This window comes from Sapajus apella, unplaced genomic scaffold (assembly GCF_009761245.1).
Source record: "Sapajus apella isolate SASKATOON/1434 unplaced genomic scaffold, GSC_monkey_1.0 scaffold78, whole genome shotgun sequence".
Lineage (NCBI taxonomy): Eukaryota > Metazoa > Chordata > Mammalia > Primates > Cebidae > Sapajus > Sapajus apella.
Window position 1 is genome coordinate 1361824 of NW_022437018.1, and position 19141 is coordinate 1380964.

Consider the following 19141-nt stretch of genomic DNA (forward strand, 5'->3'; position numbering starts at 1 on the left):
TTTCCAACTGAGTTGCTTGTGTTTGTTACATATTTTGGATATTAGCCCCTATGAGATGTATGGTCTGCAAAGAATTTTTCCCCACTCCATAGGTTGTCTCTTCATTCTGTTGATTGTTTTCTTGGCTCTACAGAAGCTTTTTAGTTTGATGTAATTCCATTTGTCTATGTTTGCTTTTGCTGCTTGTGCCTTTGGGTTTATGTCCCCTCCAATCCCAAATTATTAATGTCATCTTTCCAGTTTCCTCCTATTAGTTTTATAGTTTCAGTATTTAAGCATTTAATCCATTTTAGTTGGTTTTTATATGGTGTGAAATGAAGGTCTAATTTCATTTTCCTATATGTGGATATCCAGTTACCCCATCACCATTTATTGAAGAAACTGTCCTTTCCTCATTGTGTGTTCTTGGCACCTTTGTCAAAAATCAGTTGACTAAATACATGGATTTATTTTTTGGGCTATTTTGTTCATTGGTCTATGTCTCTATTTAATGCTAGTAACATGCTGCTTTAATTACTATAACTTTGTAATATAGTTTGAAATCAGGAAGTGTGATGCCTGTGGCATTGTTTTTGCCCGACTGCTTTAGCTCTTCAGTTTTTATTTTGTAGTTTCTTATAAATTTTAGGATTTTTTTTTCTATTTCTGTGAAATGCCCTTGGAATTTTGACAGAGATTGCACTGAGTCTATAGGTTGCTTTGGGCAGTGTGGATATTTTAACACTATTAATCTTTCTAATCTATCAAGTTGGGATATCTTTCCATTTACTTGTGTATTCTACAATTTCATCAATGTTTTATAGTTTTCATTGTACAGATCTTTCATATCATTGGTTTTAGGTATTATATTCTTTTGATGCTATTGTAAATGGAATTGTTTTCTTCATTTCAAATAGTTTGTTGTTTTGTTGCTGCTGTATTAAAATACACTGATTTTTGTATGCTAATATTGTATCCTGCAACTTAACAATCTGTTAGTTCTGAGAGTTTTTCTGGTGGTAACTTTAGGATCTTTCTAAGATCATGTCATCTGTAAACAGAGATAATTTTTCTTCCTTTCCTATTTGAATGCCTTTTTTCATTTTCTTGCCTAAATGTTCTGGCTAGGATTTCCAGTAATATGTTGAATACAAATGGTGAGAATCGGCATTGTTATTTTGTCCCTGATCTTAGAGGAGAAGCTTTCAATTTTTCACCATTAAGCATGATATTAGCTATGGGCTTGCCATATATGGTCTTTATTGTGTTGAGGTGCATTCCTTCAATGCCTAATTTGTTGACAGTTTTTATCAGGAAAGGACATTAAATAACTGTTGAATTCTTTTTCTGCATTTACTAATATGATCATAAGGTTTTTGTCCTATAGTCTGTTAATATGGTATATCACATTTACTGATTTGTGTATGTTAACAATCCTTGTGTTTTAAAAGCCTCAACATATTAAACCATAGATACTCTAAATACAAAAGTTCTCAGTTTTGAAAAAGTTATGAAAAATATTTCCATAAATTTGTACTGCAAAGCTGACCAACTATCCTTTCTTAATGGCGTTTTGGTGTCCTATAGTAACAATATCCTGACTTTTTGGGGTGTTTTACAGTCCATAATAATACTTTTATATGCATTATGTCACTTGATCATCACAAGTCTCAATACTACTTGAGTCAAGACAAACAATTTAGAATATTTGAATTGCTTTCAAATGTGTTTCTGTCAATTATGAGGTTTCCTTTGCCCTGCCATTTATAATAGGGCTTAGGAAAACTTTCCATAGTGTTATGAGAGGAAATAAGCACTCATTTATTATGCATTTTGTGGAGTTTGTTTCTATCTGGTTTTGATTCTTGGCACCCTCTGCTTAGTCATAAAATATTTGGTTGTGCTTGGAGTTCTGGGCCATTTATATGAATAAGATGGACCTATACACTAGTTTACCAAAAGGACTATGTAGCCTACTTTGATAAAATCCTAGGCCAGCTGAAGCAATATAACTAACAATATAACTAAATACATTCAAAGTATTGAAGTTCACTAAAATAATTCAGCAAATTTTCCTAAGCATCTTCTCTTTGCAAATACTGTAATATGTGCTTAAAGTTTACAATATCACAGAGAAATAAGAAATGTTTATGGAAGAGGTATAGGATTTTCATGTGTTTGCAAGCTCAGAATGTGTGAGCAGAGCGATATTACTGTCAAAAAAAAACTAATGTGCTCCTGGGCTGCATTACAAGATGTCTGGCACATACAACAAAGATGGTGTTAGTCCGCTGTGTTTTCTTTTATATTCTTATTATATTTCCACACCTCGTGTATCTATGGACTCAGAAAAATTGGAGCTATCTAGAAGAGAGTGTGCAGAGTGACAAAGGGACTCAAAACAATGGGATATCACAAACGTTTGCAAGAACTAAGAGTATTTAGGCAGATAATTGAATATATATGGATAATAGGAAGGATTATTATTTTGTATTATGAACAAATTAAGGGCTTTGTAGTGCTCTTATAGGAGACATGCTTGGGCTCAAAATGAGGAAGACTTTGGATTTCTTCATGAGGCTTTTAATTTAATATTTATTAGGAGATAATTAACTTCTCATCAAGGGCTTTGCCACTGGATAAGGTATTAGATTAGATATATTTAAGGTCCTAAAATATGAGTCTGATTCATCATGTACATTAATAATTTATAAATCATAACGTGATGTCTGTAAGAGAAGTATAAATAAAGCCTCATAGAAATACAACATAAAGGTTTTTGACAGAGGGAATCATTTCAAGAGAATGTAACATATGAGCTGGGGCTTCAATGACTTATAGGATTTTGATGGTAATAGCAGGCATCTCAAGCTAATGATTAGGTATCAAAAACAGTAGAATTTTCATTTTGTTTTAACTGATTTGGTCATCTTCATGAAATCTCAGTCACTGACAGATTAGGAGAGGGGAAATAATGTATTTTTATTCTAACCCAGACACCTGAATTCATTCAGTATTTTAAGCAGTTCCTTAAAATTCAGGTCCATTAGGTTAAGACCCTCAAAGTCTCTAACATTTCTATGTTTTCCCCTACATCCTATTTTAGGTAGTATCTGGGAATATCAGATAGCCCCAGATACCATTACTTTCAGGCATTGGAACAAAGGGTCATTAGGTTTGAACAGTTCCTTCTGCCTCCTCTGGTCTCTGAGGTGACATTCCTGGTATGTCTAGTTGCTTCTGGTCTTTTACTTGAAGTTGGTAGCTAGAGAAACGCATGGTCTGTCCTTTCTTAGTTTGGTCAGGGCCTAGTGGCCATCTCTGACTAATGTGTCTCATCTCTTTGGTACTTTAGACATCCCTGGTCTAGAAAGTCTACTCCATAGTCTTTGCTAAACTAAAAGGGTACCTTATTCTTTTAACACAAAATTTCAGGTAAGATTGGATAGCTGTCAACTCACCCACCTTCTGAGTACTGCTGGAGCCAAGGGAACACTTCCCCTTAGCCCTCTGAAGGTTAGCTAAAAATCACTGAAACAGGCAGATTAACAGGAGAAAAGGCATACAAATTTCTTTGATCATAGTTTTATGTGAAATTTGAACACCACATTTTCAACATAGGGGAGTCTTCAGAATGAAGACCCAAAGATACAGGGAAAGTTGTCCATTTAATACTTAGGTTCAACAAAGTATGAATAGCCATGAAGAAATATGACTGGACAAAAGAGATATGATCTCATACTAATAGATTGAGTGGGGAAACCCAGAAAGGCCTGCCTGTCTATATTCTTCTTGACCTCTCTGAGCATGCACTTCTTCCTTTTTGCTATGTGTGGCAGGGACCTCTCTGGAATGGGGATCTTATGACCTTCGGTTAAACAAGGTAGGTAAGATAATTTCTTTATGGCCAGTTTTTACACAGAAAAGCAGAAGAAAAGTTAGAGTAATATTTTTGTATTTTCCGGCTGGCTTTGAAGAAAAGGAGTCATGGTTTCTATAACCCACCTTGGGGAATAGGGATTCTAGTTTCTTATAGCTAGCCTCAGGGGAAAATGAGACTGAGAAGCTGGAGGTCAGAAGGTGAGAGGAAAAACTTTTACTTCTGAGGCCTTTTTTGTGAGGAGCGGGTATTGTTTTCTGAATTTCAATAGTACATAGGAACTTAGAGCACTCTGAAAAGTCAACACTTACCCTGTCTCTGCCCTGTTCAAAGTTACTGGAATGTGGTTTCTGCTCAGTCTGACACCTTCCCAGATATCTGAGAACTGGGAAAGTAATTTCTCTGTCCTTGAGTTTTCCCACACCAATCTGGGTATTTCTAAAGCCACAACCTCTTACTCTATATCTTCAGAGTGGGAATGAGTAAAAATGTTTCTGGTTGCCTTTCTTGAGCTCTTCTACCCCTTTCCCATAATTCTCTGAGCCAAAGAGAATAGGATTTTCTTCGACTTGACTTTACTTCATAGCCACCACCTTCCTTCTATCAATCTCTGGCCAAACCCTTTACAGTGGACTAAGATATCTTGTCTTCACTATGGGAGAAACTCTATCATTTGGTCCACCAGGCCTAGCCTTGATATGTTGAACCATAACCAAATTTGCGTTTTACTTCTTGACAATGCCCGGATTTGAAGCCTAACAACTTGATTAAAAAATCCTATATTGAATATTGAAAGTTAAATGGTAAATATTTCTTTTGTATTTTTTTCTACAAGAATCCAAATACTCAAAAGAAAGGTGCTTTGGATTGAATAGGTTGTATACCCAGAAAGTGACATTAATACTTCTCAAAACATTACCCTTTGATTACACAAATATTCTAGCTGACAAATCTGATCATGCTAATTTCCTAAAGTCTTTTAATAATTTCTCATTCCCTGAAGATAAAATCATTTTAGAGGTCTTCCTGACCATTGAGTCTAAGTTATAAACCCTGTGAGTGTTTCTACAAGCTTGCATACTTCCTCTTTCTTAACTCCTATCCTACTTTTACTTTTCAATATCTATCTTTCTTGATAAATTTGAACTCCAAATTTCCAACACAGAGCACAGTGTCCTGGATATAGGTACTTAATAAATATTTGTATGAGTTTTAATTAAATGCATATTTCTTACTTTTAAATCAGTAAATTGTTGTTCTAGTTTACACAGTTTCTTTTTTGATATTTAGAAATTTGAGACTACTCTGAAAGATGAACGCACTGTTGGGCTTACAATATCAATTTCTAGTCCTATATAGAGCCGGACTTTCGAACACAGAAAATTCACAAGCAATGTCTTGTCATATCCCTTGACAGGTAATAATTTACCCTCTCCTTGGGGACACCCTTACCTTTAAACAAGAATTCTTTCAAATTTCAAAAACATCCATCTTCATTAATACCTAAGTTCATAATGAAGACTTTTCACTTTAGGATACCTAATTATCTTTCACCAAATTATGAAACTTCAGTTATGTCAAAATTTTTCACAGCCTTATTTTACTTTAGGCTGGTCCTTTCATTTATTGAAGCCTCAATTAACCAGGCCTCATCATGTTATGGCTAAATGGATGCAACTAGAAAGGTTAGCATACAGCCATGTAAGTGTAAGCTGTTACTTCTTGATTAACATTTATGTTTGAAACTGGAAAATCAATAAAAGGGAACTTACATTAATTTACAAGCACATTGAGAAAAGGGGAACACTATTTTTTGATCCCGAGATAGCAACAAAACTAAAAACTATTCCAAAGAAGCAAATGGGAACAGAGGTCAATAGGCTGTGACCTCTATTTTATTTTTAAAACGTCTGCACATCCACTAAGCGCACTGCAAAATCTTAAATGCACTTAAAAGCAGTGGGGATACAAGTTTAGGGTAACTGAGGAAGCACAAGTCAATCTTCATTATCTATTGTAGCAAAGATTCCTTCCAAATCCATGGGAGTTGGTGCTGTTTATCCTCCCTTCATTAGCGCCCAGAACAATGGCACAGGGTGAGCACTGAATACTTATTTGCTTAAACGCATGAATGAATGAAGCTACAGGGTGAAGGCAGCTACGTAGCTATTGGTCCCGTGGCTGTTGGCCCCGCAGCATGTCTGCCGCCTTTTCAGCAGGCTTGCTGCACCTCCTCATTCCCTCACCTTTCTGGCAGTAAGGAGTTCCCACGTTTGCCCCGCTTCAGGGTCGAGGGACGGCAAAAGGCTGTCTCTAAACCCCTCCACGCCTCAGGTAATCCGCTGATTTCTCCCACAGATGCAGCTGTTTCCGAGTAATGTCTGGCAGAGCCCACAGGGTGCGGGCAGCAAGTATCCCAGGATTATCAGGGGAGAAGGTGGGTCCCACACCCCAATACCATACAAAGAGTCCAAAGAGTCTGGGCCCTTATTTTCCTGTTCTTGAAAAACAACTAACCTGCTCGCCCTCGCCTCCTCTTGCAGGCCCCTCAGGGCCAACTCGGGCTTTGCCAAACACCGAGAACAGACAGAAGACGTTAAGTCGCCACCACCAGGAAAGAGGGCGAGGCAGCCGCGCTGCGTACAGCTCCCGCAGTTCTCACGCGCTCGGTCGCCCGACACGTCACGCGCGAGGTTGCCTCGGCCGTGGCTCGAGGGCAGGTGGGGGCGCGTGCGCGCAGAAGGGCGGGGGAGGGACCGCCGCGCGCCAGCAGGTGGGCGCGTCCTCCCGCGCGCGTGCGCGCGTCGTGCTCTCTTCCTCACGTTCCCCGCGCGCTGCGTCCCCTCCCCGCCGGGAGCGCGCGCCTCCAGTCCTCTCGCCGTTTCCTGCTCGGTCTCTCAGAGCTGCACACTCCTCGGAGCTCCTGCCACAGCCGTCGCCTTTGCGGCGGCTCTCCATACCGGTGCCTCAGCCCCGGCGCTGCATCACCGCGTCCCAGGCCTCCTTCCCTCCCTCTGCCACTCCCCCTCCCTTTCCCGCCCTTCTTGCCCACCGGGCCGGCAAAGAGAGCCTGGATACGAAGCAGGCGGGCTTGAGAAGGGGGTTGGAAAAATGGAGGTACCGCGCCTGGATCATGCCCTCAACAGCCCCACCAGCCCCTGTGAGGAGGTGATCAAAAACCTCAGCCTGGAGGCCATTCAGCTGTGCGACCGGGACGGTAAGAGCGGCCGGGACCGCAAGGGAAGGGACCGAGTCCGCTTCGAGGCGCCGGGGCTACTCTGGCTCCGCAGACGCCACTTGCCAGGGCGAAAGGGTCTTTTGTTGTCCCCTCTGTGCAAATAAATGCAGATGTTGGTTACCCTCCGCCCACCGCCCTCCCTTCACCCGAGAAACAAAAGGACCCCAGGGCTCGCGCCTTGGCGCGGAAAGTAGCTGTCCACAACCGTGGCGCCCTTCCCCCCCCTGGACCGGGCTAGGACGACATTCCCGTCGCGGCTCCTGCCCCGACTAGGCATTTCCGATCTTTGCCGCAGTCCGGATTTCCTGGGTCTCCGGGCACTGAAGGGGAAATGCCCTCGGGATGTTTCTAGCAACCCCCTTCCCCCAACACACACACACACATAAGTTACTATTCTCCTCCAGAAACTTATCATTTTCTTTCTTAAACCTCCCATCGTCAGACTCCCCAAATTAACTAGTCTTTTTAGCCTCTCAGATTGGGATTAGGATGACAGTTTTTCATTGAGGGCGCAGAAAAACTGCATTTCAGCACCAAGGACAGACACAACCTTCGTGGTTTCTGGGCTCTGATTCAGACTGTCGAAAACCTGTTTGACCTAATGTATGTGCTGTGATTCAGACTACGTGGCGAGTATGTACCATTGCGTGTTGATATTGTTATTCTGTTGTTAAAGTTGGCAGGCTCCTGAAGGAGGAAATTGATTGAAAACGGGTCTGAGCGTTGAAGACATAAGCTCTTGCTCTGTGCAGTGTGGTTAAAGTGCTGGGTTAGTTGGACTAGTTAGAATCTGCTATATCAGTAATGTGAAATAAAACTTCATTTGTAAAGATATCTTCTGATTAGTAATTGGTTGGCTGAATAATTGTAAAATTCTACATCTGACAAAGGAAACACAGTGAACGCGTTGCCAAGAGGGCCCCGAATACTTTTTCACTGTAAATGAAATTAACTGTATATGGAGGTAATGACTGCAAAACATTTTTTAACCAAAGTTATGTACAGATACTAATACATTCACAATAAGGTCATAAAATTTATTAGGGTAATCCAAATAGGGAGCAGAGGTCTTGTTTCCAAAATAATTTAAATGGTAATAACGTGGGTAGACATTGCTATTCAGCACGTTTATATCAAGTGAGCACCGAATTTATTTTTATATTTATTAATATAAATTTGTATTTAATAATTCTGAAACCAGAATTCAAACTTTTTGAAACCAGAGCCACTTTAATTTCCGAAACCAGAATTCAAACTTTTTGAAACCAGAGCCACTTTAATTTCTGAAACAGGTGTAGTATGTGAATAAATATACACACTTGCAAAGGCAGCTTGTATTTCCTTTATTCTTAGACTGTTTTAGTCATCATGGTAGTAAGTGCACATATTTGTGGTATCTAAAAAAATTTATCCTTTTGGTATTTCATATATAAGCTTGCATTAGATTATAAAGATTTTTAATAACAGAAAATCATTTGGATTTTAGTTTGTACTTTTATGAAATGGCTTTTTATAATGTAACCATTGTAAAATGTAAATATTTTTATTTTCTTAGATTGATTTGAGAGAAAAACAAGACTAATAAAAGTAGACTTCATTTTTATTTATTGCAATGATATATCAAAAGCTCATTCTTGTCCTAATTGGAGCTAGGCATTAATTGTTGCTCTCAGAACTTGGTAATCTGAATGCTTAAAACTGCATTTACCACGTGTTTCAAAAATATTAGGAAAAATTATAACTTTTTTATGAAGTTCACAGAGTTAATAGAGCGTGAAAATTAATGCTATGTTTACCGTGATCTCCTAGAGGAGTAGCTATTTTATTCTGATAATATTTTTTAGTTGTTTCTTTTCACATTAGGAATCCCACAAAATGAACAAATTATGTAACATTTAATTTTGGGGAGGGTGCTGGCACTAATATCTATGAAAATTTCCATTTGCAGACTTCCAAGTTATTTAACAGACTAATTAAATAGGGTTTTATTTTATAAAACAGAATATACCAACAAATACAAAGAGCTAACTTCTACTAGAAGATGTATAAAATTTGGAAATACTTTTTTTTTTAAGAGATGTTGTTAAATGCTTATTTTGTTTTCCTATCTTACATGTCAATTCCAAAAATATTAACTTGGCTTCATAGGAATAATTTAGGGGAGATAATGCTGTTTGTTTTTGATAGAACAGTGTATACAATGTTGCGTTAAATTTGTTAATCAGACCTTACTTATTCTCATTTTATATTGAGAAATTTTCAGCTAGATGCTTTTTACTCCCTTTGCTTCCCTTCTTTCACTTCCTTTCACTTTCTTTCCTCTCAAGTGTCATTATTTTACTTCTATAAACATGTAACATAGAAAAGGATGTGGCAGAATATGGGACAGATGATCTATTTAAGTACCTAATAAGAGCTATATTTCATAATTTATGATAGACTATATTTGTTTGGTTTGCTCTTTTCTCACTTTATTTTAATCTACTGTTAATTTGGTGATGAAAAAATGAGAAAAACATTAATTCTCTGGAAGTGGAATAAAATAGAGGAAAGTATAGTATGGTTGTTAAATGTACATTTTCTTTTACCTTCTTCACTCAGATATTTTTAATTTTATAATGTTTTCATACTGTATCAACCAAGAGCTATGCCTGCTGCTGAACATAATTGTATATCTCTTATGTTTCCTTGGGTCTTTTTGTTTGTTTTTGTGTGTTACTTGCCTATTTTCCTATGAACTGATGATTACATTATCAGCAGTAATTCATTTTTTTCATAGTTTCTAAAAATAAATAGTTTCTGAGGAATATGGATTAGATTCCACATGGTCATACAATTGGATTTTTAATTAAGCAAGACAGTTATTACACAAACACACCCTCTCTCTCTACCTCATGGATAGTCTTTCCTAGGCATGTGTACTTTGGTTGTCAGTACCTGGTCCTTGCCCAGGTGTTACTCTGAAAATATACTGTAGATCTAGGGGTTTCTATTCCTATTGCAAGTAGAGTATTTCTGTTTCTCCATTTCTGCTGTGTTGAAGTATACTCAAGTTGCATACATGATGTACTTTTATTATGACTTTTCAAAAAAATGGAGAAAAACAATTTGTTTTGAAGCATTAATAATATGGGAGCCCATTTACAGTTCGATAGATACTTCAGACATTCACTGACCTGTGACGAGACAAAGCAGCCCTCACCGCACACACAGAATTTTACATTACTTGTGCTTTTCATGTTTTAATCAGACACACACACATATGTTTTTTCTTCCTTGTTGAACATGAAAGATCTATCTACATGTTGCCTTACATATATCTAAGCTCCCTCCAGCTTTGTTATAGTAAGGAAGAAAATACAAAATCAATTTGTTTTAAAGCATTTAAATATACCCTCAAGTCTTCATAGCTTTAACAAACATTATTTCTATGAGTAGGGCACTTTATGACTGCCCAAATATGGTATAAACCATAGGGTTTATGATGTAGTCAGCAAGGAAACACATTGGAAAGAAATTACACAGAAGCTGATGGATTTCCCTTTGTTTCTAACAATATGTGGAAAAAAATAGGGGAATAAAAGATTTTATATATTTTACATATTTAAAAAGATAAACTCCTTTGAATGTTGAGTTAAATATTTCTTTAAATTATAAATCAATTAAGGTCTTATTTTTGCTATTGACATGTGAATTCAACAAATTTTAACTTTGGAAATATAAAGTGACAGGAATGCTTAGTAGCACAGTGATTTTAGATAATCCTTAATGACGTCTTCTGAAGCAGACATCTAAGAGGAATACCCATCACTGTAACCTTTAATAGACTTTATTACAAGAATGTAAGGTAGTCATTAGTCAATCTCACTGACATGCGATGTAGCATAGTGATATTACCATTTTAGATTAGAACAGCCTTGTTAGAATATTGACTCTTGAAAGCCATGTAACCTTAAACAAATTACCTAACTTGTTTTAGCCTCAAACTTTGTTATGTAAAGTGGGTATAATAATATCAATCCTGTGGGATTGTTGAAATAAGTATTACATAGAATTTATTACCAGTCTTTATATTAATGCAAAATATAGAGTAATAGTTATTATTGTGAATGGAACATTATCCACATAACTTCTTGAGTTGAACCACTGCTTTTTAAAATTTCTTTTTTTGCTAGTGTCTAGGTCGTTGTTATTTTTCATAATTCCAGTTACATGTTATTTAGTTAGGAAATCACTTCAAATTCATGAATCATTAATGGAATCTATAAATTCAGAATTTTAAAGAATAGTAAATTTTGAAATCAGTTATAATACTATTATCTTTTATTTCTCTTTTACCATCCTATCAGTAATATCTTTATCACCTTAGACCTAAAAATTGTTTTAAGTTTCTCGTTCAAATCTGCTGTTTGCTATTTTTCATGTGCTTTGTAACCTTGATGCTTGTTTTGTGTAGGTATTTGCCTTAGAGCCCTTCTTTGTTCTTAATTTACAATGTTTTTCTTTATTAACTTTTTCCAAGGATAGACATGTACTAGGACATGTAGCGTGGGGATTAATTTCTTTGACCCAAATATGACTATAGAGATATTAGTGAATAGGAAACAAAATAAAAATAAAATAAAAACTAAAACAAAAAATTTGAAAACCATCAGATTGTGTTAAATCAATTCACATACTTGTTTGGGTTCTAATTCATTCCCAGGGAAGACCAGGAAGTTACTAGAGTGAAAGTTACATCAAAGGATATGTGACCAGACTCCCTCCAGTGGTAGAATGACTGATGTGTTATAAGTTTAACAGTGGCAACTTACTTTGTTGCCTAGGTAGGCAGGTCAGAAATTCACTCTCTATAGAACACTATTTAGGCAATTTTCAAGTTACTTGGTTTTATCTCCACTGATATTTCTCCTTCATTTAGGCCCAGTCTTGCCTTTTCCTCTAACATATGTGAGTACACTTTCTTGATTGCTTTTATATTTTATCCTGGGCATCGATAATAACAGCAGCTAAGTCACTCATTGCAGCAAGCATAAACCCTTCTACTTTCTGGTTTTCCTTCTCCACCTTCTTTAGTAGCTAATGCAAAACTTAAGTTTTGCCTTGTAGAAGGTACCTCTTTCTTGGATTTATTTTCCATTTGTTAAATTTCTGTATGTGAGTCTTTTTCATTGTTTAAATTCTATTTTTACTATAAAACTTGTACCTCCTTTTTTAACCTTAAAATATTTTATTCTTTTGAGACAGAGTTTCTTTTCATCACGTAGGCCTGAGTGCAGTGGCACGATCTCAGCTCACTGCAACCTCTGCCTTCCTGTTTTAAGCAATTTTCTTGCCTCAGCCATAGCTAGGATTATAGGCACCCGCCACCATGCCTGAGTAATTTTTGTGTTTTTAGTAGAGATGGGGTTTCACCATGTTGACCAGGTTGGTCACAAATTCCTGACCTCATGATTCGCCCGCCTTGGCCTCCCAAAGTTTTGGGACAATAGTTAAACTGTCCTTTGAGCAGACTATATTTTATATAACGACATTTGATAAGTAAAATCAGTGTTTGGAGGAGACTTAAATGTATAGAAGGACAGTCTGAGCAGAAAAAATAAGTAGAAAGCTTCAGTATAGCCTGTGTATGTTAAGGGTAGTGACTGGAAATGGTATATAAGGAACCAAAAAAGAATTATGAGGTATTCATGACTGAATTTTCAAGCAACATGGAAAGTGATCAGGAGTAACTTTGGGTTTTTAAGTTTGGGAAATCAGAAGAATCATTGGAATGATTCTTTCCAGGAAAGGAAAAAGAAAGAAAATAATATTTAAACATCCTGATGACATTAATTTTTTCACATCTCAAATTTTAGGAGTCAGTGAATGTCAAAATATGTCCTAAGCACTTTTCTAGGGGCATATCTCTCTCATATATATTGTATTACCAGAATAATATTATATTACTGCTTTCTCATTATTGTTTCAGTGTGGTTCCCCACAGGATTAGCCACTCATATTCTTTTTAGGCTTTTTTTCTTCCTTTATTCTTGTTCCTCAAAGGCAGTAGGAGCTCCTCCAGGTCTGCTGCTAATACTCTGAAAATCATTACAGTATAAAACCAACCAATTAATAGTTTAGAGAGGATTGTGAAATAGTGATTTTTGAGCCATCTCCAAAAAGATATTGTTGGAATCTTAGGAGACATTTTAGAAAGATTAATGTAAAGCAAAAAAAAAATTTTGAGTTATATTAAGATGTTTCAAATCTAACATTAAGAGAGCCCTTAGAAACTTAATAGAAAAGCACTTTTTGTGTTCTAGGGAATAGAGTTCTAGAATGGGGAGAACTGTTGCTCATGGAAACATATATTCCACCAGGGAGACTGGGAAATTAAGTGAAAAGGGAAAGGTTATGATTTAACTTCAGTTTTAGAGTGACCTTTAATGTGCTTTATATCTCACCCTTTGAGGGAAAGAAGTGATTGCATCCAATTTTAAACTCCAAAGATGAAATTAATCTACAATTCAGGTTTGTTATAAATGCAAATAAGAGCCCTGTATTTTGAAGATGCTCAACAGATGTGAGTTGAACAGACATCATACATGGAATTTTCGTTAGTTTTGTTATATTATGACTATTTGAGCCATGTTGTGGCTCATTTAAAAGGGGCTGCTCTGTGGTGATTTGCATATACTCCATTTGTTGTAGTGGTTGTGGCAACTAGTGTAAATAGACATGTATTTTTGTTTTCTATAGCCTGTGGGAATGTTGCTGTCTAATAATAGTATGAAAGGCTTATAGTTTCCCTAGACATGCCAACAAAGACAAGGCATAAAAGGTTTTTGATTATACTGATTTTCTTGAAAAATAGATGAATCTGAATATTGGTGAATCTCCCAGTCTTTAACATTTTAAAAGCTGATGACAAATGCCAACAAGAATTATATAGCTTTTGATCATCTGCTATGCAGTAGGTCCAATAGGTCCTTAATGGCTGCATTTTAGAGTTATATCTGTGAAGTAGAACAGGGGTGCACATGTTATGGTCCCTGGGAAAAATCCATAAGCCTGCTACCTGTTTTTATAAGTAAAATTTTATTGGAAAACAGCCATACTCATTTGTTTACATACTGCCTATGGCTACTTTGCTACAACAATAGGGTTGAGTAGCTGTAAGAGATCAGATAGCCCACAAACCTTAAGATACTTATTGTCTAGCCCTTTATAGAAAAAGTTTGCCAACACCTAATACAAAAGATTGAGAACATAAGTTAATCTGTCTTGATAGGAATAAAAAATATTATCAGAAGAGTTGAGAAAAAAATGTGTACTCATCTTGCTTTTATATATTTCCAGGATTTTGCGATTGGGCAGTTCAGGCAGAAAGATGTAGAGAGCTAAGTAATGTTATCAAGCAGTAAGGTAGCACTGTATGGAGTCAGTCAAAGATGGGTGGCCCCCTATACCATTGTGTCTGATAGGCAGTGACAGAAACAGGCCCTAGTTTTAACTTGAAATCTAGCCTTCATATAAATAAGTTTAGAAAGAAATGCTATGTATGCACATGTGTTTTCAGGTACACTTATAATTCTATCAAAAGATATGTTTTAAAAAGTGTCAAAGATAGTGTGAACTTTGAGAAATATGTATAGTTATATTGATACATATTACACAAATTTATGTAAATATATTCTTCCTTTGAAACCAAGCTCATTAAAAAAAGATTAAGATCATACTGATCTTTCTGTCTTCCATCTATCTCAACCTGTCTCTAAAGGACCCTCTTATTTTTCTTTTTTAAATTTCCAATGTGTTACAGTTTGAAATTTATTAAGACTATTAAAGAATTTATGGAAAAATGAAATTAAAATGATATAAATGAATTTTACAGAAGTACAATTCACTGTTAAATTCCTTTAAAAGTTTCTAAATGCTTAATCCTAGTTTTTATATTTAGTCTCACAGATTGATAATTTGTAGACTATTGCCCGTGGCTAGATCACATTTTTAAGTAGCACTAGCTAGAGGACAGCTAGTGCCATTCTGTTCTTGTTTAATGATTAATTTATGGAAACTTCCCTTAGCCAGTTAAGATTCTCACTTTTATTTTGTTCTTCTACTTACTATTTTTACTATTTATTTGTACATGCATTCCAACTTTAGGTTTAAAGGATTTAGGAAGACTATTTTGAGAGTCAATATATATAAGTAGATAATTATAATAATTTTTGATAAATATTTTAATAGAGTGTAGAAGAGAAAGTGGTTAATTATATCTTGAGTCTGAGGAGCAACATTTTGTTGAGGGTTAAAAGTAACATAAAAATTTGCCAGAAGTAGAAGAGGGGCATTTCTGGCTGAGATAAAAGGCACAAAATCATATATTCTGGGAATGCATAGCATTTAGTATTGCTGGAGGAGAGAAGTGTGCCTGGTGGAAAATGAAGCTGAAAGCTAGTTACAGCTAGCTGGATTATGCCATGATTAGGATTTTGGATTTATTATTTTAGATTTCAAACTTTCTAATTTGTAGAGAATGTTTGTTTTAAAATATAACATTGTGTAATAAATAAAAGTAACATTATTGTAAAATTATCCTATAGTTTTATACTTACAGCATTTTTCAAATAAAGTCAATCAGTGGTATAGTGGAAATTTAAATTAGTAGCTATGCTTGAAAGTCACTATTTTATATCAGCTTCAGCATTCACTATATTTCTGTATCTTATTTTTATTGCATTATATGAAGAAAATTTTGTTTAATACAAATAAATAGTGGCAAATTATAATTTTTTAAGTCATTTGGCCTTCTCAAGATACTCTTCAAATAAACTGATCTAGACCAAAAAGAGAAATATTAAGTTTTTTTTAAGTTGAATCATGAAAGAATAAATGTTTCATTTGAGGGTGACAGAATAAATTCGTCAGTTCATTTTTTCATTGTTTGATGATAAAATTCTGTATCTTATATCATTCTGAGATATTTGTTGATAACATTTTAAAAACTCATACTTTTCTGATCTCTTAAAATTTCCAAACAGTTGATTTATTTTCCTTGCATGATGAATCTTAACTGTATGAATCAGTTTTATTTCTGAAAATTTATTTGCATTATAAGCTTGGTAATATTGTGACTGTATTGTCAAATTAAATTTCTTCAGCTTCTTAAAAATGAGCTAATCAAATTGGTTTTTCAAAGTTATTTATATTTGAAAGATATTTATCAAAGTTTTTAAAAATTACATTTAGAAAGTATTTGTTTTTTTGAAGAATATTTATATCTTGACTCAGGACACCCAGCTAAATGAAAAACGAATTTTGAAATTTTCTGTTCATAATGTTACAATTAGCCCAGAAAAAATCCCCAACAACTTCAGTCTAAAGGATAGTTTAAATGTGATTATCCAAAACTATTTTTTAAATATCTTAATATCTAATCATTATTAGTATATACTTACTACTTGATGAAATCTGACAACTTTTACAGGAGCTACCACTCCTGTGATTTTTTTTTTAATGTTTTCTATTTTCCTCAATATAGTTGTCTCAACATTTTTGAACAGTTTAGTTAATGGTGTGGTAAAAATTGATTTAGACATTAACATTCTCTTCTCCATTGTGTATTACTGTTTTTGAATTTATCTAGTTAAAAAACTTGTGCAAAAGCAAACGTAGAGATCTGACTTGTATATATTCTTATTGAGTTAAATTGGAAAGATATTAGGTGATCTCAACATTTGAATTAGCTAGGTATATTTTTGTATTATCTACATTTTCAGATATGTACCAATGTTTTCAGTTTGACAACAGCTCACTCATTTAACATTTGTTACAGTATCAATAATGCAAAATTTAAACTGCTTTTCTCCAGTTTTGTATGCTTCTGTTCATAGGTGATAACTTTGTTCCAATTATATTTTAATTGTTAGATTTGCAGTAATTTCAGTCACTATGTTTTACAGCAAAATTATGGAACTTGTCAGAGACCATGTCACTATTTTGCCAAACTTTGTTATAAAAACCCATTGAAAACTTGCCAACTTTTATCACTACAATGTAACAATTACAGATGACTATCATTGTATTTTAGCCATAAGTAACTATTCCTGAGAGCTTCCAGCATATTTATTTCATTTTGAACATAGTTGCCACTGTGGTCAATATATGCTGAAAAACTCAACAGATATCAATTAATAGTAAGACCTAAAATATCTTGAGTCAAATAAGTAACAATATATCCATTTTAAATTTCTCTGTTATTTCCTGTTTTTAGCCAGTTTGATTTCTAGTTTTAGAGATAATTATTTCATTTCCTATACTGGAAAAAGTAAAACTTTATCCCAAACAAGAATAACTTTATCACAAATACAACTAAATAAGAAATATGCAAAATTCATAGTAAATTCTTAATATACGTAAGAGAAGAAAGGCCAAACAGATGAATCAGAGCCTTACCTCCAACTAATTGAACTCTGCATTCAAGTACATAATGTCTTTGTAAAACTTTACTTGAGCATGTACTTGTTGGCTTGAGTTTAAACAAACACACATGAGACAGAGCTACATGTTTTATTAGTACATGGTGCCATTTTGTGCACTGAGGTAGCAGGAAAGTCTTCTTTTGATGTTTATCCAAATAAATGAGAGGACAATTTAATATTTGCTATTTGTATTGAATTTTAATATAGTTTTTAAAAAATTACAAAGAAAGTTAAATGATAATGTTTGATAAGCTTCTCAGCTACCTCTTTATTAAAAAATATTTAAGTCAATGGTCAGTCTCAAAATTTATTACCTAGATGGCTTATTAAAACAGATTGCTGGGACCCATCCCCTGAGTTTCTGATTCCTTAGAAACTGGATGGAATTCCTTAGAATTCCTTAGAAAATGGATGGAGACCAAGAATTGGCATTTTCCAACAAATTTCTAGGGGATGCTGATGTTGGTGATCCAGCATCCAGGCTTGGAGAAACAATCCTTTTGGTAGCATGGCCAAAGAAGTTCTTAGGTGGGGAAGAGATATTAGATATTTACTGTTCAGATACAGTATTCTGGCATCTATTGGACAAATGAACTGGGACGTTGAGCTCAAAGAGTTTAACCATCTACATGGCAATTATAGATAATAAGTAGGATTGTTAAGATAAATAAAAATTAGGAGTGGAATTAAACAACATTTCTGAGATAAAAATCTGTCAACTTTGTGATCAAACTGGAAGTGTGGCATATGAAAAAGTTGTTGTTGAGGTTGGCTAAATTTGCTAGATTGGGAGGTGGGGTACATTTTGACACCAGCAAATAAATTAGGAATTGTTAGTTGGGGAGAATATTAAAGAGTAGGCTTGAAGATAAGCTATTACAGTCCTTTCTGCACAAGTTAGATTTCAATATCTGTGGAATATCTAGATGGAAATTTTCAGAAGGCCATTAGAAATATTCATCTGTGTCTCATAGGGAGAGAGTTTGAGAATAAAGATGAAAATTTGGTAGTACTCTCTAAGCTGTTTTTTCTTGCCACATTTTTGCTTTATCAAGTGTTCCCCCTTCATCTTCTAGTCAGTCTTTGAGACCCGTGTCAGGTTGTTGGACTGCACAAGAGTGAGTAAATTAGTATGCTTCTGCCTTTTGTGTATGTGTGTGGTATCTGAAAGGATCATTTTAAAATTAATTTAGATGTAATTATATTTGGTAGGTTGTGGTTATTTGGGGGAGTTAACATAGAATAAATACAATTAACCTAAGCTCTGTGCTTGATAGATTTCTCCCCCTTATTTTGACTGATAAGAGAACTAAGTGTATTATCTGTGCTTACTGTAGAAATATACTGGATTAATTTTTCCCCCTTAAGCAACATAATATGTGTTGCATAAAATAAATTCAGTGCCTAAAATAAATGAACCGTTGGAACTCAAATTAGCAGAAAAATAATGACAATGAAGCCTAAAGAAAGACTGAAATCTTCACCAAATCTGTGCCTAAGCCTTCCAAATTGAACATAGATGTCCAAGATTTTCTTTTTGACCTTGAACCTACTAATTTTAATGTTTACTAGGGTATT

General features: G+C 35.1%; 1 protein-coding gene across 1 annotated transcript in view; it reads left to right on the forward strand.

Annotated features, from left to right (window-relative positions):
• The first annotated feature begins 6649 nt into the window (after positions 1-6649).
• Positions 6650-19141, forward strand: part of PHYHIPL (phytanoyl-CoA 2-hydroxylase interacting protein like) — a 76659-nt gene continuing 64167 nt past the window's right edge. The window contains exon 1 of the mRNA XM_032252542.1: positions 6650-7076. Coding sequence (XP_032108433.1) covers positions 6971-7076 — 106 coding nt within the window. The 5' untranslated portion in view covers positions 6650-6970. The remainder of the gene's footprint in view (positions 7077-19141) is intronic.